The sequence below is a fragment of the Pelodiscus sinensis genome, chromosome 4 (genome assembly GCF_049634645.1).
Source record: "Pelodiscus sinensis isolate JC-2024 chromosome 4, ASM4963464v1, whole genome shotgun sequence".
Taxonomy (NCBI): domain Eukaryota; kingdom Metazoa; phylum Chordata; order Testudines; family Trionychidae; genus Pelodiscus; species Pelodiscus sinensis.
The window spans coordinates 87918173-87941781 of NC_134714.1; the positions used below are offsets into that span (position 1 = coordinate 87918173).

General features: G+C 39.2%; 1 protein-coding gene across 12 annotated transcripts in view; it reads left to right on the top strand.

Moving 5' to 3' along the window:
* SHANK2 (SH3 and multiple ankyrin repeat domains 2) overlaps positions 1-23609 on the top strand; it is a 690873-nt gene that overhangs the window by 620874 nt on the left and 46390 nt on the right. For 11 of the 12 annotated variants that reach the window (XM_075927699.1, XM_075927698.1, XM_075927691.1 and 8 more), the window contains 2 exons: positions 14849-14984; positions 18168-18248. In XM_075927699.1, coding sequence (XP_075783814.1) covers positions 14849-14984; positions 18168-18248 — 217 coding nt within the window. The remainder of the gene's footprint in view (positions 1-14848; positions 14985-18167; positions 18249-23609) is intronic. The other variant, XM_075927697.1, reaches the window with a different exon arrangement.

Below are 23609 nucleotides of genomic sequence, written 5' to 3' on the forward strand. Positions count from 1 at the left end.
ATTACTAAGCAAGGACCAGTGCCTGAATCCTCTCATCTGTTTGGGAAAAAATAGGTATAATGCTCATTGGGGAAGAGTGTTTCAGGGACAGTGTAATGGAAAGTAGAGATGGGGGAAGGAATTGTTTCTAACTTTACCTTCTAGAACATAACAATGTCATAATAATTTAAGGCTCAAGATAAACCTTTATGTAGCTTGTTTTCAGTGGAAGTTTCATAGTGTTTAAACAACTAAACTCGTGGTGTAAGAGGTATTAAAAAGATTTTAAATACAGTAATGCATTCCTATCTACATAAGATATCTTCTCCTATATATCAGGGATTTGTCTCGTCTCTTGTCACCATCCTATATGAGCTCCTGCCCCAAAAAATTAAAGACATAGTGTGAAACTTGGTGGACCTCATAGTGTTTCCTGTAATTTTTGAATGTGTTATTTTGCCAGATGTAATAAATATTTCATTACTTTTTTTCTTTGAAGGAACCTTATAAATTCAAAGTAGTGTGCAAGTGTGTTAATATAAAAATAACTAAGAAAACAAATTTCCGGTTTGAGTTTCCAAGTGTCAGGTTCTGTCCTTGCCGGTGTTTGTTTATCAATCAAAATGTACTTGATACTGTTCTTTCAGGTGAACAGCGTGTATGAAATTGCTAGCAGTGGATGTTTAGTTTCTCTCTCGCTCTCTCTCTCTCACACACACACAAAAAAAAGCTTTTCCCTGCTGGATGACAGAATGATGTCAACAGGCTCTCTCAGCAAAGCAAAAGTGGCTGGGGGGGTGGTAGGGTAGGCAAGTGTAGTGAGCAGAGAACACAGCACCCTAGTGAATATATACAATAATTTTTGAGATCAGGATATCAGCTGCCTTACTGAAGGTTTTTTTTACTTACGGTTATGGTCTTACTCAAGGAGTTGCACAAGCTTATATGAAGTAGAGTTCCAATGGGTTGGAACCATTTGCTTCAAATGAGGTTTCTTTTATTTCTGCTGCAGCTCAGTCAGTATTTGTGTAAACTTGCCAGAGGTGCTAACGTGGTTACACATTTTATGTTCCGCTGTTACCATGTTTTAGTAGTTGGACTCCCACACAGGAAATCATTGATTAATTTCAGTGGCTTGGCTCTCACATTACAATGTACCAAAAAGAGATCCTGTAGATAGCTGGATTTATGTATACAAATCCATCATTCAGCCTGTCTTTTATGATCCTAATGATTTATATGCAGTGTATCAATTCCAAATTTGAGCTAAGGTTTAAAGAACTGTCCTCCAGTGGCAACTGTAAGAGATGATTTTTACAGTGGCATGGGATGGAAGGAGAGGAACACACATTTCAAAAAAATCTAAATCATTTATATGATTTGGAACCTTTGCCTTTCCCTTGCTATTCCTCTCCTTACCCCAAAGAAAAGCTTCCACCTCATTATTTCATTTGTAGTCGATTTGCCATAGTCTTCATGAACCTGCTAAGATGTGCTGCATACAGGAGCTACAGAACTATGGACTCTATTCTTGTTGTTGCAATGTGTGCGGTTTCCTGTGTGATCTTGGCCAAGTCACGTAATGTGTCTGTACATTTAGGTCAGAAATAACCAGACCGGGCTTTTCATATGGATTTTTATATTCAGTTTCTATTTTTTAGTTATAAAAACAGAAATGGAGGAAAAAACCACTTGATGAAAACCACTTGATGAATCATCAAAGTGACATGATACATTTTCTAGCCCATAGGGTGTGTCTAGACTACCTAGTTTTGTCGACAAAAGTGGACTTTTGTCGACAAAACTATACCAGCGTCTACACTACCGCTGAGTTCTGTCGACATAACGTTGACAGAACTCAGCAGTTTTGTCGACGCTGGTATACCTCATTTTACGAGGCATAACACCTTCTGTCGACAGAACTCTGTCGACAGAAGGTGTTATTGCCTGTAACATTGCGTCCAGACTACGGAGTTCTGTCGACAAAGCAGCTTGCTTTGTCGACAGAACTCAATGTGTCTGGGCGCTCTTTGTCGACGGAAGTTTTGTCGACAGTATCTGTCGACAAAACTTCCGTCGACAAAATGCGGTAGTCTAGATGTAGCCATAGGTACAAGGTTCAGCATGAGGTAGAACTAGCTGTGATAGAATGCTGCTTGCTTCCTCTTGAGAGGCTAGTGTGGAGTACATATTCCTAACAGACCCTATAATAGTAAATAATGGTTCAATTAAATGATTGAGATGTTCCACTGGGACATATTGTAAGAATGCTGTTGCATTGTAAAAGTACATTTAAAACTAATATGTTGCTACTAAGAGCTCTTAAAACCAGTGGACTTTTATACAGTGTGCCCATTCTACGTTTATAAGGGTGAATTTGCAGAAGCCAGCTTTCATACAGATGCACAAAACTGTACATGGTTATGTAATCTTTCTGAATGTGCAAGGACTAGTGTTGGCATATATAATTCATTTGTGGGGTATTTGTTTTGTATGCAAATTGTAATATTTGTAAGCTTCAGAAGGGCTTGCTGAGTTACTCTGTAACTGGAAAAACTTAATGAATAACCTTAAAGACTAACAAAACATGTAGATGGTATTATGAGCTTTTGTGGGCACAACCCACTTCTTATGCCCATGAAAGCTCATGATACCATCTATCTATTTTGTAATATTTGTGTTCAGTCTGTTTTAGGTATATGCATAGGTACTACAAAATTTTAAAGTATGTAGGGAGGAATTTGTGAACATATGTGAATCCTCCCTACATACATTTTTCACTGTTTCAAATGGTTTGATTTTGGGCTGGGAAATTATGGGAACTACAGAAAGTTTACATTTAAGTCTGACTCTATTAGCCAGATAACATTGTAAGGTGACTGAGGTCTGCTTAATGTAAGTGCTTTTGCAAATGGCCAAAACCTGTTACTACTAAGAGAATGGTCAGAAAAAGGATTAATTCCTGGTGAAGGTAAACATATGTAACTGCTGGCAAATAAGGCTGTTTTTGTCATGATTTATGGAGAGAATTAAGTTGAATGGATTTCTTTGATTTTTTTTTTTTTAAGAAATCCTTAATCAGCCCTCTACTGGTGTCTTTCCTTTTGCACATTCCTACAGATGGTTCCTACAGTGAATGTTCCCATCTCATAATGTTGCTGACAGAAAATATACAGGATTTTTTTTCCAGCCCATTTAATAATTACTTAAATCACAGCAGTACTCCTTGGAATGAATTCCTGCTAGCTGTGTCAAGAAATTCCATATCAGCAGCTACAGGAGATCCATTAAAACATGATTTTATAAAAAGCCCACATCTTTTTATAATTGTACTTTTTACCCTTAGCCTGTAGCACTATTTAGATCTTGGCAAGTCTGCCTATCACCTAATTTTGTGGGAAAGGGGAAAATAATGGCACTTTGATAGAGCTACAGGTTGAATCTCCAAAATCTGGCAATATCTGTGGTTTGGCAGGACTATGGATGTTGCTGGACCAGAGAGCCACGGCACCCAGGAGTGTGAACCCCATCCCTGGGTGCCCTGGGGAATCAGGTGGGGGAGAAGTGGGGCCACATGGCTGGGGAACTCCATCCCTGAGGAGCACCAACTAGGTGAGGCAGCAGTGGGACAGGTGAGCCCTGTCCAGGCAGGGGATCCCCGATCAGGCGGGGGAGAAGCAGGCTGCTGAGGCTGAGGAGCTCCACCTTGGGGTGCTCCAGCAGGCCGGAGCCCAAGTCCAAACCCTGCAGGCTGGAGCCCAGTGGCAGTGGGGCTGGAGCTGAGCCAACTGCAGGGACGGAGAGCATCCTGGAGACCAGTGGCAGGGGACCTCCCCATATCCAGCAAATTCCCTCATTTGGGATGGGTCAGATCCTGAAAACACTGGACAAGGAAGGTCCAGCTGTAGTTTTTGTGGGATGATGTATGTTTAGTAATAATCAGATCTCCCCATCTAGAATGAAGTGGACATAGGATGAGAGCGCCACACTTGTGATAAGGAAAAGAGTACCTGTTTAATATTAAATCCACAAAAATTTTCTGTACACATTTCTCTGGTCCATATTCCATATTTAACCTCATTTCTGAAGTAGCTTCAGTTTTTAGGCATTGCAGTAGTTTTCAATATTGTGTGAAGTTGTTGTATCTGGGGCTTAGACATTGAATAACTGACTTTTTTCTTTGTGGTTGTCACTGCCGTGGCAAAAATCGGACCATTAGTCCCCTATTTTATTGGCTCATATTCAGGCTGCTGTCCTTTAGTAGGCGCTAATAATGTTGTCCTCCCTGGAGCTGTGCACACAACTGATTTTTTTTTTTAAGTTGGTAATTCTGAAATTTTTAAATTTGGTTTAAGTTAAACCAAACAAAAATGGCAATCTGGAAATAAAACCCTTTCATTTCTGGTGAATGGAACATGTGGTATTTTAAAAAGGAAAGGAAAGGAAGCGCTATATTCACTGAATGGTGGTGATGGTGTTGCCCAGTTATATCCAGAAGTTAAGGCATTCAACTGGTATGTTGAAAGATGCACAATTGAACCCTCACTCTGGAGGAGGGACTTCAATCCACATTTCCCTACTGCAAGGGAATTCCCTAACCATCATGGGATGGGTAACTTGGATTGAAACTCTCTTTCCCATTAAAATATTCCACTTAAGGAATTATTCACTGGAGCTAGGGATAACACCTTGGACTATTGGATAACTTAGTGGTTAGGGCCCACACCTGTTAGCATACCCATCAGAGAGTGGCTAGTCCACAGGACCATCTTGTATTTTGATCAGCTACTCCCCTCCACTACATCAGTTACCTAAAGCAAATTATAAATGTAAAGGGAGCCATTGTACACATCTCCTTTTCTAAATTTTCAGTTGTTTGAGTTTTCACCGTGTAATTGACAGCAGAGCTACACCCACAATGATACAGTAGGATTAGAGATGACAACTTTCTGATCCCCCAAAACCAAACACTTTTGCCATGCCCTCTGCCTCACTCCTTGTGGCCCTGCTCTGTGCTCACTACATTTCCCCTCTCTTGATGGGTCACACTCCCCCCCCCCTCCCTTTCACTGGGAATTGGAGTTCAGGAAGGGCTCAGGGCTCTAATTGGGGGCATAGGCTCTGGGGATGGGACATGAATAAAGGGTTCAAGGGGCTCTGTGAAGTGGCAAGCAGTTGGGCTATGGGAGGGGGCACAGACTCTGGCTGGAGGGTGGGGCTGGGAATGAGGGAGTTAGGGTATGTGAAGGGGTGCTGGATTTGGGGTGGGACTGGAGATGTGGTTGGGACGCAGAAAGGGGCTGTAGGTTGTGAGGTGAAGTTGAAGGATTGGGAGTAGAGGACAGAATTGTGGGCTGAAGCAGGTGATTGGGATGTAGTAGGGAGTGAGGGCTTTGGGGTGGAGCCAGGGTTCAGGGAGTGGGGTCTGGGCTGGGTATTGGGGTGGAGATTCTGGGTGGAGCTAGGGATGAGGGGTTTGAGGTACAGGAGAGTGTTCCAGGTTTGGAGGGCTTATTAAGTTTGCATAGTGGACCACAAGTTGAATATGAGTCAACAGTGTGATGCTGTTGCAAAAAAAGCAAATATGATTCTAGGTTGTATCAACAGGTGTGTTGTAAGCAAAACTCGTGAAGTCATTCTGCCGCTCTACTCTGCACTAGTTAGGCCTCAGCTGGAGTACTGTGTCCAGTTCTGGGCGCCACATTTCAAGAAAGATGTGGAGAAATTGGAAAGGGTACAGAGAAGAGCGACAAGAATGATTAAAGGTCTAGAGAACATGACCTATGAAGCCAGGCTTCGTGAACTGGGCTTGTTTAGTTTGGAAAAAAGAAGATTGGGGGGGGGGACATGATAGCGGTTTTCAAATATCTAAAAGGGTGTCACAAGGAGGAAGGAGAAAATTTGTTCCTCTTGGTTTCTGAGGACAGGACAAGGAGTAATGGGCTTAAAGTGCAGCAGGGGAGGTTTAGATTGGACATTAGGAAAAAATTCCTAACTGTCAGGGTGGTCAAATATTGGAATAAATTGCCAAGGGAGGTGGTGGAATCTCCCTCTCTGGAGATATTTAAGAACAGGTTAGATAGACATCTGTCAGGGATGGTGTAGATGGAGCTTGGTCCTGCCTTGAGGGCGGGGGGCTGGACTTGATGACCTCTTGAGGTCCCTTCCAGTTCTATGATTCTATGATTCTAAGTCACAAGATGAGATGTTAATATTGGATAATTGAATAGTCACGTAACTGCACAAAATATTGTCCCTGGGGTCAGGGCTGGCAGCCAGTACACTCCAGGCCCCACTCACTGGGAGCCTCCTACCACTCTGCAATGCTGCCTCTGTATCAGAGGCAGCAGTGCAGGGAGGCAGGTGGGACCCAGTTTAAAAACCAGCTCCCCTCGTGGACAGAGGCAGCAGGGCAGGGTGCAAACTCCCCATGGACAGAGGCTGCTCCGTGGGATATGGAGCAGCCTCTGTCCATGAGGAGCTCGGATCCCCCACAGACAGAGCAGCCTCCCCTGCACACACCCCCTCCCCCACGGGGTGGGGCAGGTGGCACCATAGAGCCAGTGCTGGGGGCCAGCCAGCTCTTAAGCCAACTCCCCCCAGCACTGGCTCCTGACAGCCCCCCTCCCCACCTCTGTAGGAGGCAGCAAGGTGGGGGGCAAGCGAGTTTGCAAAGCTGATACGCATGGGGAGCTGGCTTGAAAGCTGGTTCTCCACATGTATTTGCTCCAGCCTGCCTACCTCACCTTCCATACTGCTGCCTCTCTATCAGAGAGGGGTGGAGGGAGCGGATAGATCCATTGCTCATGAGGAGCCGGCTTTTAAGCTAGCTCCTCATGGGCACCGGCTTCTATTTCCTCCCCCTGATACAGAGGCAGCAACGGGTTGGGGGGAGGGGTGTGTGTGCATGTAGTCAATAAGATTAACCCGTAAGTCTGGTTAATCGTATAGTCCTCTACATGTTGACACCCCTAGTCACGGGCTTACTGCTGATAGCTCCTGGTCATCTCCCTGCCTGAATTCACATTGCTTTGTGCCCTGGAAGCAGCCAGAAGGCCTGGCATCTAGACTGGGGAGGAAGGAGCCAAGAGGCTCTGCACTCTGCTCTTGCCTGCAGGCACTGCCCCAGATGTTCAGCCAGTGGGAGTGTGGAGATATGTCCAGTGGCCCCTGCCTAGGGGCCAGACCTGCTGGTCACTTCTGGGGCACAGCGCAGTGCGAGAACAGATGAAAAACAGCCTGCCTTAACCCTGCCACACCACTGACTGGACTTTTAACAGCCCAGTTGGTGATGCTGACCAAAATCACCAGAGTCCCTTTTCAACTGGGCATTCCGATTAAAAACTGGACACCTGGTTACCCTCAGTAGAATGGATGCATTCATGGTAGCTGACATGTGGCCATATACATCTTGTGTTCCTGTGGAAATGCATGGTTTTATTTTTCTGTTAGTGAAGCTAATTTGTTGTAATGTAAATGTCTGGTTTTATTGCTATTGTTGAACGATGTCTTACAGCACTCCATCAAACTTTCATCTGCATCTTCTAAAGTTGTTTTAAGTCACAGTTAGAATCCATATCTATCTTTTATGTCCAATAGCCCCCTCCAATAGCCTTGTCATCTCTGAAGTATCACATGTTGATTGTGCAGATTTAGCATTCAATACTGAAATATACAAATTCAAAATAATATGTTTCTTTAATAATCCCAAGAGTACTTTGCCTCATGATGCTTGCTTAATATATTTTTACAAAATCCACAGACAACAAATAAACAGAGTTTGAAAACACCATAATTTTTATATAGATTTTTTTTTTAAAAAAGTGAAACAAAGAAAAAACATGTTACATTTCAAAATAACAATTTAAATTTAATACCCAGATCCACATTTTAATCAATTCTTCTGGAGTGCAGTAGTCATCTGGAATTATTCATTGCAAAAACTTTAATATAGAAGCAGAGACGCGCTATCACTAAATTATTTGTACCTGCAGAAGTGCTACAGGGATAACATCAAATTAAAATTATTGGGAAGAGTGTTTGTCTCTGTCTCTGTCTGTCTATCTATCGCTATAATTTGGCAGCAGTACAATTCAATGATAGCACTATGTATTTATTGTTTTAAAGTTGTATAAATAAATAATAGTATAATTGTGTGATAGTTGGAAAGTACTCTATTTTCATCCATGGTGATCAATGTTTTAAACAGATTTTCTGTTGTGTTCACCATAGGATAGTGGGTGTAAAATACCACCATTCTGATTTGATACTGTTTTAAATTCACTTTACATTAACTGCACAAATGTAAATGGCTGCAGTGTGACAGCAAATAAGGGGTGAAATGTTGGCCCTATTGAAGTCAGTGTTGTTTTGTCATTAATTACAGTGGCTTTATAAGAGTCTATAAGAGTCTATAAGATCTCCCTATGGAGCGTGGTGGTGATGATGATGGATTTGCGACACTTGTGGGTTGATTCTGCTATGGGTTTAAACATGTCATGTGCTTCCATCACTTTCTAGAAGCAAAGTACCCGTATGCCCCCTTTCAGCATCTTTATTCTTGTAATAATTTTTGTTTCAACAGCTTTTTAATGTCATGTAGCTGTGACCCTTTAACAAATCCATTCTATACATTCAATTATACATTGAATCTGAGGCAGTTTTGAAAAATATGCCTTGTATAAATTTGTTCCTGCTCCAAATGTTAAATAACATCATTGCACATAATGATGCCAACAGATGGTGCCATTTATCACTTTCTATAGTAAAGTGTGCATATGTTTGATTAATATTCTGTTGATTTATTGTAACTCTTAACTTTTTTTCTGAAAACATTAGGGGGCGTATTCAAATCAGCACTGACTTTGACTCTTCTAAAAGAAGAAACTCCAAATTACCACCAAAAAAAAAAAAAAAAAAAAAGTAAATGCACCATATAGATCTTCCATTACAAAAACACATTTTTAATGACAAATTGGCTTCTTGAGTTTAAAAATGGAAGCTTCTTAGGAAGTAAGACATTTATTTTGTTTCATAAATATATTTAGGAACTCAAGAGTTACCCTGCAAGTGGTGCAGCTAAATCAATACCTTGGCTCAGACATTAGCCAGTACCAGATGATAGGAAGGTGTAAGAAATTTTATACAAGCTTTTGTCATGTTCCTTCAGTCATCTCTTAAATAAAAAATAATAAATACTGCAGCCAACATCTCCCTCATAACTGTTCAGTTTTGACAGTCTTGTCTCTCCAACACTGAAGTGAGGGAACCCCACCAGTTACACGATAGAGCTGGATTTTCAGGGCATATATTTTCAACTATCTTTTCTCATATAAGTAAGAAGGCATCTGTATGAGTAAACACAGGGCAATGTTAGGGGTACCTAATCTGGCCACTTGGTTGAAACTTTTAACTAAAATGGTTCCCTGCCTGGTAACTTACCAGAAAATAAATATATTTTCAGCAAAGTGGTTGCAATTTACCTCATTCAATATCTGAAAAGTTCAAGAGTATATTTCTGTTTTGGGTTGGGGATTTTTTTCTTGGTGGTTTTTTCTTTTTTTTTTTTCTTTTTTTGACAAAGCAATGGGACAGATTGTATTAAATAGGAATGGGTCTCCTTTTTCCTCCAAATCATAATAACTTTGAATAGGGTTTTGCTCAAAACTTTCCTGTGATTAGTAGTGATAGATGCTTGGTTTTTTAGAGAGTATATTAAGGTCAGACCTTTTTAATGCATGTTTTAGTTTGCTCTGAAAAGTGTTTGTTAATTTTGGAGGGCATTGAAAGAGATGTGTGTGGATGCTTCTTAACACCTGTCAGTTTTCTTTTTTTAAAAAAGGCTTGTTTGATATTTGTGTGTCTTAAATGGTGTCTCTGACATGTCTGGCATTATTGATCATTTATGAACTTTTGTCCAGCATCATGTAGAAAGAGAAAAAGTTACTCACATCCTTGTGACCCACTTTTAACTATGAGATTACTTGAGGGTTGGTCTTTGGCCAAAGGCTCTACAAGAGATCCCCACTGACCCATCACTATTCAGATTCTTACGGATTTGTTACAAATCTTCACTAAGTATGCTAATGCTGCCGTACCTTGTTCAAGGCCACATTCTTGGTGCAATTTCTTTACACATGTAAAGTCAGTGAACTGAAGCCTGGGTTAGAAACTAATACTTCAGATAGGGCCTTGGATCTTAGGTAAATGAAACAATGGGTAATCCTAGTTTGACACTGATAATATCAAAATTGATCAGGACTGACAACGCATGTGTACAATGGGATAAAAAGGTGGTGAGGCACAAATTTGCCCATTTGGAGCATTAAAGGCGTATGCTTTATTCAAACACAAGATCTTGGGCTCAAAACAAGGATAACTGGGAAACGAAGACTAGTGAGTGGGCTGCATAAGTGGCTGTCCTTCATCTCCATGGGGCACATGATCCAGTGGTGGGCAACTTGTGGATCACGCAACCCCTGTCCATCCTGGGATACCAAAGCCCCACATGTCCTACTTCTCCCCCTCCTTCCCAGCACTTTTGGAGAGCCATGAATCCACTGATTTGCGCTCCGTCCCCACTCCTTCTCATCCCTCCCAGAACAGCTGATTTGCAGCATTTAAGCTCTGGGAGGGAGGGGGAGAAGTAGGGGCAGAGCGCAAATACATGGTACGCTGAAAGTTCTGGGAGTGAGGGGGAAGAGGAGGGAGTGCAGGGCTTCAGTGCCCCAATGCATGAGAGGTACATGGGGAAAGGGGATTGAGGTAGGGTACACAAGCTGCAGGTGGAACCCCAGTGGGCCATTTGCAGGCCACATGTTGACCACCATAGAATTAAATGGTCTGATAATCCCGTCTGGCCTCTAAACTCTACGAATATATATTCAGGATAAAAAGTGAGAATCCAATTCCCATATGACTTGCAGGTTTGTCCCAACTCCTCTTTATTTGAGTGTATTGTTTAAAGTAACTTTTGCTTTTATACAGAATCCAAATTCTGCACTTATGGACACTTAACATTTAAAATACTTACCTGAAGTGTAATCAGGTTATTGGTACCCACATGGATAACATTCCATGGTTCCAAAAAATTCATGACGTCCCACTAAATAACATAACTTCTGGATATTTCTAATGATTTAATATAAGGAAGTTGTGTTTTAATCATATAAAAGTAGCATGAGGTATTCTACAGAGGACACATTCCCCTGGAGAGAGAACAAGTTTAGTAAATATGTGGTCAGTCTTGAATTAGTGTCTAGTTCATTTTCAAATTCTGAAAAGTAGTTCTTAGTTCTGAGTTCTTAGTTGCCATTGTTAAAATCATCCTTTCGAAAGTTCAGTACTATGGGACTAATTTTGTTATGATATTTCCATAAGGAATGTCAATTGCAGAGTATGTAGTTCGACATGCCTGAGTCTTGGGCAGGCCTGGGAAAAATATGGCCCGCGGGCTGGATTCAGCCTGCCAAGCCACTGGATCCAGCAGGGAGGGTCCAGACAGGTTCACTGTTTGCTTCACCACATCCACATACCTCTCAGAAAAGTGGCTGTGATCCCGGAAGGAAGGGCTTCAGGCACTGCCTCCACCCCCAACATGATCACATTGTCCAGTTTCTGGCCAGAAACTGGACAATGGGAGCTACCTTGTTTGAATATCAGGCAGCATGCAAAGCACCATGCCCCCGTCTCCTCCAGCTCATAGTTATTCACACAAGCACATGGCCCTGCAGCCTGTGCAGGCATGGGGTAGGCAGGCAGGCTGGCTGGTTGGCTAGCTAACTGGCTGGCTAGCTGAGAAACGTTTTAAGCTCGGCAAGCATTTAGCGCGGCAGGAAGGCAGGTAGGGTTGCTGGCTGCTAAGTCTCCTGAACAGAGACTGCCTCTGGCACCCCAGCCCTTCCCTTCCTTCCCCAGCCCTCTTCCCCCCCTACCCAATCAACATACCCAAACCCTTTGTCCCTCTCATGCACACATACTCTCTCCCAGATCTGACACCCCAGTTCCCTGCCCCAGATCACAATACTCTCCTACCCTAGGTCACAACCCAAACTTCTGTACTCCAGCCCATACCCTAGGTCACATTCCAAAACCCTGCACCCCAATCCTCTGCCCTAGGTCACAACTGCCTCCTTCACCCAAACTCCTTCCCAAACCCCACTCTCCCTTCTGCACCCAACCTCTATCCTAGGCCCTGCACTTCCTCCATTTATATCATGGAAGAGTGTAGCCCTCAACTACTTTCCAAAATCTTGAAGTGGCCCCCATCTAAAATTATTGCCCTGGTCTTAGGCTTGTCTACACAGCACTGCAGTGCAGATGACATGAATCTGAGTTGCAGCACACACTTAAGCGTTGGGGTATAACTGTTCTTGTATACCCAATAGTATAAATTAAAAAGTGCCTGGTTCACATTAACATAGTCCTGTGGGCTTGGCAGCAAATGTGCTGCTTAATATTTTCATATTTAGTTTAATATTTTAGAACAAGCTTAAATCTTAATATAGCTTGTCAATTTCAAATTTCTTTTAAACTACTGATTTTCATCCACCCTGATTTGTATATGTAGATCTGTTAAAGATAATTACAAAATGTGCATGCATAGAGGAGTGTGTAATTTTGTTTCATTTACACAACCTCCTGTCTACATTTGCTGACATTTGTGATAATTTAAACAACTAAGAGATCATGTAAGATTCAAATCAACATTTTTCAGATACTAACGTAAATGTTCACATAATGGTGCCGATAATTTTGAAGGTAAGTCAGGATAGACTGTCCATGTTACATTAAGCCACAGAGACTGACAATATGCAGACTTCAGAAAGAAAGAAATCAAAATGGTGGGAAAAGCCTAGGAAAATGATTCTATTTTCCCACTTCAGAAAATCATTTTTCTATCCAGCTAAATAAATTAGTGGTGCAGCTTCATCTGGAATACTATGTGCAGTACTGGTCACTCCATTGCCAAAAGGAGACTGCAGAATTAGAACAGATTCAGAGTAGGGATGTAATAGGATAACTATTTACACAGTTAACTGATAAGCCTGGGCTTGTCGGTTACCGTGAAGGGTTACATACAGGCTCCTGCCACTCCCAGGGAGCCAACTGCTACCCCATGCTGCTGTCTCTGTATCAAGAGGCAGGAGCGCAAGGTGGCAGCCAGTTCTCCAGGAGCAGGGCTGGCAGGTGTGAGCCAGTACGCTCCTGGAGCCGGCTTTTAAACGAGCTCCCAGGGAGCTGGCTGCCTTAGAGGCAGCAGTGCAGGGCAGCATCCAGCACACTCTGGCTCCCAAAGAGTTGACTGTGGGTACATGTAACCACTGAAATCTGTTCTCTCTATGCACATCTTTCCCCACACCAATATGACAGGTAGTTTCTTCCTACCCTACTATGATGTAAGTACAGTAATAAAAATGAGAGTCCAATATGTCTTCAAAGAAATCTAACTGCTCACCTTCAATTAACATTGAGTTAACTGAAATATCTTAAAATGTGTGGAACTTAATTGTACCCCATTTGCATCTTGTTTTCGTGTATAAAAATGGCTATTTGGTAAGTTTAAGGGGTGGAATATGGATATAGACAGGAGTATAAGAAAATGGTGTCTGGTGGCTGTTATGATTTGGCCATATGCAGAAGCTGAGCCATTGTTTATGCTCTATCACAGTTGCTGACGGATATCAAGTGGAGAGCACCTTCCTACCATTAAAAATTTATAATGTTGATTCATGATTCCACATGTAATGCGTCTCATACTTCATATGTGAGGTAGTTCACTAGCATATTGTACAAAATCAGCACCCTAAAATGTGAGATTATGTAAAATATACTGCTTCATTAATTGTTAATGTCAGTGACATTTGACATTCTGAATAATTTTTGAACAGTTTCAATACAGTTTCATTAATGACAGCTCTGGGGTAAATCCGTTCCATTCGGTAAGGCAGATAGCCATAGAACACAGACACATAAAAATAAATCTTAAAGGTTAATTCCAAAATCAGAGATCCAATAGTTTTACAGTATGATTATATTTTACACTAATATTTCACTTCTCATCAAAAGATATCAGTGCTTTCCAAAGATAAGTGTTCTATAGCCTCTGTTTTATAAATAAAGAAACTGAGGCACAGAGTAGTCGAAATGACTTGTCCAAGATCACATACACACAGTGGCAGAGTCTACAGCTCGTGGACATGAGCTATAGTTTAGACAGTTGTAGTGGGTTAAAGTTATACAATAGCTAACTTGCTGTTCTCTGCTTTTCTGTGAAAAAGCTTTTGGACTCTGCCAGCCCTGCTGTCGTTGCTGCTGTTACTTTGGGCTCATGCAGAGCTAGGGAAAGGGCAGAGCACTGAAAAAGCAAATAGAGAAGAGCATAAAATAAAATAAGAGCCTATTAAAAGTCAGAATTCTTCACAAGGGTGACATTGAATTATATCCTGGATAGGAACAGAAGTGAGAACCCTTTAAATACCCTGTTGAGCATATGAAAGAAAAAACAGTAGACATAAATATTTGCAAGTAATGTAGAAGTAAACAGTCATCTTAAGAAAATCAATACTTCTGCTCTTTGTACTTTATAGAGGAAAACTAGTGATGTTCTATTTAAATCTGAACTAACCCAAATATCTTCCTTCTGATCTCATGGATAACTGTGGAAATAAAGGAATCATGCATGTATTTTAAGATCCAGTTTATATTTTTCCTGTTGCAATATCAGTTGACTTTCATTTTTGTAATGGATTTTCCTTAGTTTAAAATATAGACATTCTGTAACTTTCTGTAACTGCTCCTCCTATTTTTAAAACTGAAAGAATATTTTTTTCTAATGCTGATCTAAAATAAGGTCTTTTTTTTCTTGTAGGTTAACAATGAGAATGTAGTGAAAGTTGGCCACAGGCAGGTGGTGAACATGATTCGACAAGGGGGTAATCACCTAGTTCTTAAGGTTGTCACAGTAACCAGGAATCTTGATCCAGATGATACAGCTAGAAAGAAAGGTACATATATTTTTTTTCCCTCTGTGCTGCCTGAATTTTTTTTTCTGGTGCTGATCTAAGGAAAACAAGATTTTGGTGGAGACTATTTACATTATTTTAATTGCTGTTAAATTATATATTCTTCATCTTAACTATGCAACAGCATTCTACTATGTAATCTACAAGCTATTTATATTTGCTGAAGAAAAAGAACAGATTTCATTTATAGATACGTGAAGAAAAAGATATAGTTAATTCTTGTCATGTTTACGATTAAAGTTCATCTTCCTAGATCTTTCTGCAGTGTTTTCAGAATCTATATTCAGAGTTCGTCAGAATATTTGAGGGAGATGAAAAGAAATCTATCCCTTACTTAAAGCCATGTGCACAAAGGCTGAGATTTTAAAAACGTGTTTGAGCTTAGGCTTGGGCTTGGAGTCAGGCTCCTATAAAAGTCCATGAGAATTGTAATGTTGATTGAGTTTGAAAATACTGCATCTGTGAATATAAGAAAATGAAGCACTAAAATGTTTAGACTGACATGTTGATAAGAAAGACAATATATTTTGAGATGCCCACTGGTTATAACAGATTGAAACTGGATGGGAAGTGATCACCACGCTAACCAAGGAAAAAGAGGCTCGATCCCTCAGTTTTTAGTGGAGGAAAGAGTGTTGTGCTCACCTCCTTTACTACCTGTGAAGAAGGGAAAAGTTTCTGCTTCAGTAAGAGAGCAGATATTTTAGGATAACCTGGTATAGCTTCAGATGCAGCAAAGCTGCTTTCAGAATTCAGTATCTGGCTACTAAATGGGATCTTTTTAATACAAAAGCATAAATTCCTATTAGATTAACATAAGTCAAGTATTTATGTTAATTCCTTTAGTTTTAATGAGGATTAATGTGCACCAACCCATGTACTGAAATTAGACTTTACCCATGAGAGTTGTAACAGTTCTTTGTATTCTTTTTTTTTTTTTTGGTATTGAATCTTCCCAAATTACTTTGTTATTGTACTTGATCAAACATACCTAAAGTTTTCTCAACCAGGAACTATAGTAGCTACTTGTTCAGAGCCACTGGATGCACATAATTTGCATTAATCAGGCAATATTGTTGCTGCTCTCTTCAATGCTAACTTTTCTGCTCCTAATATGGATGGTCCAAATTGATCTGATCTGACAGCTGAGGTCTCCTTTTGGTAATCCTATCTTATAAAGATCAGCTCTCCCCCACATATTCTGTCAACACTGTTGAACTTTTGTATGCTGCATATTTTAGTCATGCCTGTACTAGTCTTTGAGTAGAAGAGATTGAGCCAATGGATACCAGTCCTCCTACATGAATTTCTGTTCAAAGACTAAAGATGCATTTGAAGAACCACATTCCATTTACCTTGCTTTTTAAATAATCCATTGGACATTTAGATTTTTAAAAATTAGAATACCTAAAAAAGAAAATATAGTGACCCAAATAAATCTTACCCAATTACTCAATTCTTCGTTTATTTAAAAAAAAATGTCATTCTTCATAGAATTGCTTTACTTACTGCTATGTTCCAGACAAATCTAATGTTTCTTTATAGTGACACTGGTTATGTTTTCTGCTGATAAATAAAAGGAACGTGTACATTTGTGAATGTTGACACGTCCCTAAAGAAGAACTGGTGGTTGCTAGCTTTCCTCAAGCCAAGCAGTCAGTATTCTCTATTCAGTGAACTCTCTCTTGATGCTGCCAATTAGCATCTTTATTACACAACCCCCTTTTGGGGGACAATATTATTTAGACCATGACGACAAGGCAACATTCAAATCACCTGGAGACCACAGATTTCTTTGATCCCTGTTAACTATGGTCTTGGTTTGGGAATTGTACGGAGACTATCCAGATATCTCTGGCTGATATCCTCCTGGAGATGGACAAAAAGGCCAAGGGACCACCTTACATGTCTCTTGTGCAGACTTGAACAGATTGGTTTTCATTCAGCAATATCTGTAAGGCTACTGGAGGAGACAGTGAGGCCTATTGTGCATGACACAGCTGCATATATATCAAAGGCCTGGACAGTGCTATGTCTTTACTTTCCTAATTAATTGACAGAAGGCTCAATAACAGCAACCCATATACTGAAATTAGACTTATATCTATGTAGTCTTTTGTGAATTAATCTTGATTCGGATAGGATGTAGGGGATGCTACTATATCTAGAGAATATGGCATGAATTTTGTCTGTCTCCCTGTTTGGTTTGCTGCTCTGCCAAGGTGCTTTATAGTTTGGGACACTTCAGGATCCTGGATTGCTGCTGGTGTCCCCACAAGTTCCTGGTTATCTACATTTGTCATAACAGAGTTTCTCTATGACATGTGACTATCTTTAATGATCTCCAGATAGAGGTTATTTCATGGAGTGCTGCTTTATAGAGCAGCACTCCATGAAAAATACTTGGAAGCTATCCATGGTGCAAAAAAATCTGATGCTCTGCTTCTCTAACAATGTTAACTTACATCCCTGTTCCAAAGACTGCAAAGTAGCTGTTTGCATAAATGTTTAAAGACCTACGTGATTTGGCTCCTAGTAAACTAAGGAACCATCTCTTTCGCTATCACGACCACTGAGATTCGATTGTGCCCTATGATTAATAGTCATTGGAATTGAGGGACAGGTAACTTCACTGGAGGTTACTGAAATTTGGAATTCCTTTTTCTCAGAGCCTGCGCTGACCCTCAGGGCAAAGTGTGTCCCTGAGCTGCTACTACCTGAAAAGATGACACATGATTATGAAGTGGACTGTCCTTAGTTTTTTTTTTTTTTTACATGTGTCCATACACAATATGATAGGTACAAGTGAAAAAAATTAAAAACACAGGTGAATAAATATGTAGCTTAAAGATTTTTAATGTATATCATTCTAAGTTTAATTTTTTTGACTAACAGTAAAACCAAAAATTGTTAAAAATGCAATAGCTGAAAAGCTCCCAAAGCCTTCAGATGGCATACTGTATGTTTTGTTTCCTACCCCCAAAAGAAATTGTGTATATGCATTTGATACTGCTGCTATGAATATATGGGAAATTGAATGCACATTTTTATAGATTTTAAAAATCTATGTGATTTACTTTTATCTAACAATGTGTATATGTGAATATACAATGCTTTTGAGATGTATATTTACTTATACTGTATATCCTTTTATTTAATGCAAAGCCCCACCACCTCCAAAGCGAGCGCCAACCACTGCATTGACCTTGCGGTCTAAGTCAATGACCTCAGAGCTTGAAGAGCTTGGTAAGAAAGTATTTTTTAACAAGCATGCTGAGATAATGGGGATATAAGAAAACTTTAAAGTTATTTTAAACGAACTGCACCTTTTACAGTACATGATACAGAAAAGTTTCAGGAATGCTGCATCTCTGGAGAGTTCAAAATATGCATGATTTGCATGAGTGATTTTTTAAAATGTGTGCCTTTACTGCTCTGCAAGAGAATGTTGATACATTTTTATGCATCATCCAAGTTTGCCCAGTAATGCTGTATCATATTTTATTAGCTTGCTTTTTAATCTTTCAGTTCATCTAATATTGTTTTATTTTAAATTTCTGTGGCCTCTCATTAGTGGATAAAGGTAAGCTGCCAGAAGCCACTGTTGAAAAGTTGACAGTTGTTAAAGCATTACACCTTCAACTGCAACTAGTCCTCATTAGATTTTCTAATCTGTAAATATTGACTTTTATGTTTGAACACAAACATAATAGAATATTCTGTTAACTTTGTATTTCTAAAAGTGATGAACATTTAGTCTTTGGTTGGCTAATTCTGCTGAATGATGTAAATGGAGTTTTCTCAACAGAGCGTTGTATACTATAGATTTGTATAACTGCTTGGGATTTCTGATTAAGTCTACATGGCAGGAAGAAAGGAATGTATTTTTATTTCCTGTGAGGTCAGAAGAAAAGTGGTACTTCAGTAGTCTAGACTAAAAAAATGTTATGATCTGATAGTATTTGCAAAAGACAGAATTAAATGATAAGATATGGCTATATGGCTACAGTTTAAGATTATCATCTGATGTATTTTATACAAAGGAATTATGTCACTCGCGCATAGTAACATAGTTGGTCATCTCTTAGGTCTCTTCTTTCTCTTACTATGATCCTGCAGGAATTTAACAATACAGGTTTCATAATCATTGTATTTTAGCCATTAATTAACGTCCATTCAGATGAAAGTCAGATTAAAGGAATCAAGTCTTTTAGATAATTAACCACATTAATAAAATAAAGGTGATCCATTTGAAAGCACTAATTTTATGGGGATGCAATCTCTCTCTGTCTGAAAGTGAGAGTTTTGATCAGAAAGGGGGTGCTGACTAGGGCCCTAATTATTCTGGATCATATTACAACCAATCCAAAACAAAGGATTATGCTCTATTAGTTTGGTCATGGAAGGGGTTGTACAGATCTCAGATTTTCACAGCATTAATTATTTTTGTCATAACCTTAGTTATTTGAATGCAAGTTTTTAATTATCTGTTAATTACCAATGTTTTCCTCCAGCGTTTGAGACTCTTTTCCTTCATAGAATATTAAAATTTTGTTTAATTTGAAACCATTCTTGTTTTCATGCAAATATTCCAGAAGTAATTTTTCTTTAGGCAGCCCTCCTACTCACCCACTGCCAGAGTCTTCCATGTCACTGTGAAGCCTGACAAGATTCCTATATTTCTACCTCTTTACAGTTCTATTGTCATATTGTACGCAACATCTGCACTATAATATAAGCATGTGATTCCCCTGCTTGCAGACACATGCTTGTGCCAGCACAAATATAAACAGCAGCATTACCGTGGTAGCACAGGCAGTCGCAGAACAGGCACGGCTTAGCTGTGTGAAGTGCAAACTCTCCTGAACCCCATAGGTGCACAGGACAGCTTAGCCATATCTCTGCTGCTGCTACATATGCAACCACAGCTTCACTGCTATTTACACCTGCACGTGCTCAGTGACAGCAAGCTGAAAGAAAGTCTGTGTGTGAGAGCAGGATAATCACATCATTCTTTTAGCGTAGGAGCACTGGAAAGAACTCCTCCAGGAAAGAGCAATCCTTCAGTTGGCTCAAAAACTTGTTTTGTAGCTGCAAGTGTTTTCTACTCAAGGTGGAACATTCTTCAGCCCTACTTATTATTCCAGGGGACTTTATGGCTATTGGCATCCTAATCAGAAACAAATATTTTGAGCATCAGTAAGATGACTGCACCTTCATTTAAAAAATCAAAAACAAAGTACATCTTCCCTTACTCTAACATGCAGATGGAACAAACTCTCCAATTTCAAGTTTCCTTTGCCCAGTACTGTTTAAACTCACTCCAGAGATACATTATTCCCTTAAAGGCTGCTTAGCACTGCATAAATTATTCGTTGGCTATGAACAGAAGGTACACAAAACCTTATAGGAGACAATACTGAAATTTCATATGGAAATGTCCTTATTAATCTCCATTGCTTAGAGGTTGGCTTATGCCCTGAAGTACAAGAGAATATTTGTAGTAGGTTTATATATGTGAATGACATCTACAGTTCTTCTAAATCTAGTAAACTCAGTGTCAGAGATATCTTGCAGCAAAGATTTCCCGCCAATTATGTACTATGTACAAATGTATTTTCTTTTATCAATGTGTTGCCTTTTAATTTCATTGACTGTTCCCTTGTTATTGTATAGCAAGAAAGGGTAAAAAAGGAATTCCCTTCCTTTTGATATCATTCATTATACTGTATATCTCTATCCTGTCCCCTCTCTAGTATCCTCTCTAAACTAGAGTCCTAATCTTTTCAATTTCTCCATATGGAAGTCTCTCGCATCACTTTCGTTGCCTGTCTCCGAACCCCTTCTATTTCTGCTTGTATTGACATATTTTACTCTGTTCTCCATAATAGTGTATGGGTGCCCCATCTAATGTAAACAACGAGAGTTGTTCTCCTACAAAGAAATTTAATCCAAAGTATTAACTAATGACAAATACAATTTGTCTACAATTCATTCCACTTTCAAACTCCAAGGATGTTAAAATGCCCTATTTTCATAGCCCATTTATATATCATAAGTGCCCAAATTGCTTATTTTTAATGTAAAAAAACACATTGCATAGCCACAGAATCTAAGTTTTATAACTCACTAATTTTTTGTAGTCAAAGTATGAACCCTGATAAACTGGGCTATGCCAAGATGTTTATGCTTAAAGTGGTTTGAAAAATATATGCCCAATCCACAGCTAGCATGGAGAGATTCACCTCTTAAGAATAGAAGAAAAATGTTTGTGTTCAAAAATCAGTCAAGGATTTAGCATTTAAAATGGGCTTACCTTCAGAATTGATTTACAATTCATTCCCTTTCTATTTCCAAGCTTCAGTACGGAAGAAGAAGGGTAAGGGGAAGCATTTTGTCTCTTGTTTAATCTGTTTCTCACCTTTCCATAGTGAAAGATAATAGCATAACTATAAATGTTGGCATATGGTCCAGTTTATTTTATGGTGTCAAACATACGTTTAAATATTGTATATGTTTTAGTTATTTATCTGATAACTTGCAAACACATAAAGAACTAACTTTCAATCAGAAGAACACATTTGAAAATATTTCCTTCATTTCTTCCTTTGTCTTCTCTTCTCCATCCAACCCCATTTTTCTTGTCTCAGATTTTTTCCCCAAACCCTTTCATATCATCCTCCTCAGAGTTACTGTGCTAACTGGCAGCCACTGAGAAACAGTAACAAGTAACATATCAGTGTAGTCCTACATCCGTGATTTCACTTGTCCTCTTAATGGACAAGTGTTACTCACATAACCACACTGTCTGTCTTAGGAACTTCACACACAGCTTAAACTCTGACCTGGAAAAATGCTGCTCTGCACAATTTCAGTTTTATAATAAAACAATCTTCCACACTGTCCCGTATGCATGGAATGCCCTCCCTGAACTGATCCAAAAGGCCACTACTTTCTTTTTATTTAAATCTCTCCTTGAGATCTACATCTGCTGGGATTTCTAAATAGCAGCCATCCACTTAATAACGGCTAGGTGGTAGGGCAGATTGGCCTTTTATATTTTGCCATAATGTAAATATATTTATGTATATACAAGTTTGCTTGTATTTAGCTGTATCCTCCTTTTCTCACCCTTTGTATATCACTTGCCTTCCTATATTGTAAGCTGCTCTTGGGCAGGGACTGTCTCTTTACATGTTCGTATAGCTCCTTGCCCAAGAGAGGGCCTGAGTCCTTACTGAGCCTCTGCATGATATTTTAGTATAATTATAATCAGTGGCAGAAAGCTAAGATTGCTGATAGGGAAGATAATTTCTAGGTAACACATTTCTTCTGTATCTTGTTAGGATAATACAGAATAAATTAGTTGTGTTTTCTTCCATTTTGCTTTAAAAAAAAATCTTTTCTGACCTCCCCTTACATTGGAACAGTTTTCTGCTGCTAGCAAGATCAACTAATGGTACATTTATTGCTCAGGGCAAGATTACTTAGAAACTGTCTCTTCAAAATAGAATACACCAATAGTAGTTTTTTTGACAGATTTTTATAGCAAATATAGATATGTATATATTTATAGCTGTATATGCATAACAAAAAATTATATTAGCTTTCATAGGGTAATTCAATACAATTAATGTTTCCTAGTTGAAGGTGAGAGGAAGGGGACTTTTTTGTGTGTGTGTGCTTATTTTCTGTTTGGTTGAGAGGAATGGTATAGATTGTTGGTGGTTCTCTCCAGATAGGGGATTCTAGTTAGATACATACGTTTCAAATAAGTAATAAAAACTTTGTCATGCATCCTCATAGAAAAAAATTACCTAGGCATTATTCTAGCTTCTACTCAAGTTCTGATGTCACTGACCATTGAAACCTCAACAAATACTAAGTTTGCTGCATTGACATTTTTCTGCTCACCACAATTGCCCACCAAAGAGGGACAGCATTAAATTTCAAAACACACTTTTTTAAAAGTAAGAATCCTTTTCTTTTGTTATTGGCAAGTAAAGAATTATTAAATGTGAGAGACAGCAGTCGTATCCCAACAAATCTCTTTGTTGCAACATCATGTTATAAAACTACAGCTATAGTGTGTGCAAGTGTCCCCATCAGTCTTAGGGAAGATAAAATAAAAATTTTATGCATTAAATTAAAATAAGTAAAGATGTTAAATTCAAATAGTGGATTCATTTTAAGTTACGGTGTATATGTAAAAAAATACACTTAATTGACCATGTGGAAAGAAAATCTTCAAAATACTGTGTTTCATTTATTAGTCTCATGACAAAAAATAAATAAATATCCGCTTAAAAAGTCATCTTTCCAAGCTGCTAATCAAATTTCTTTGAACTGAGTGATTTGTTTCTCCCACCATAATTTACAGCATAATTTTATTTCAGTAGTTGGACATATTAAATTTATATGTAAAAAGTATTAAGAGAATCTTGAATGTAATTAAAAACAAGTAGGATGAACTCATCTGGCTTGTGAAAAGTTGCTTTTAATTTTTTGTCTTTGATTTGGTTATGATACATATTCTACATTCAAAGGTCTCATGATTTTTCTAGCAAGGAATGGATTTGATTTATCAAGCACCTTTAGATTTTGTTT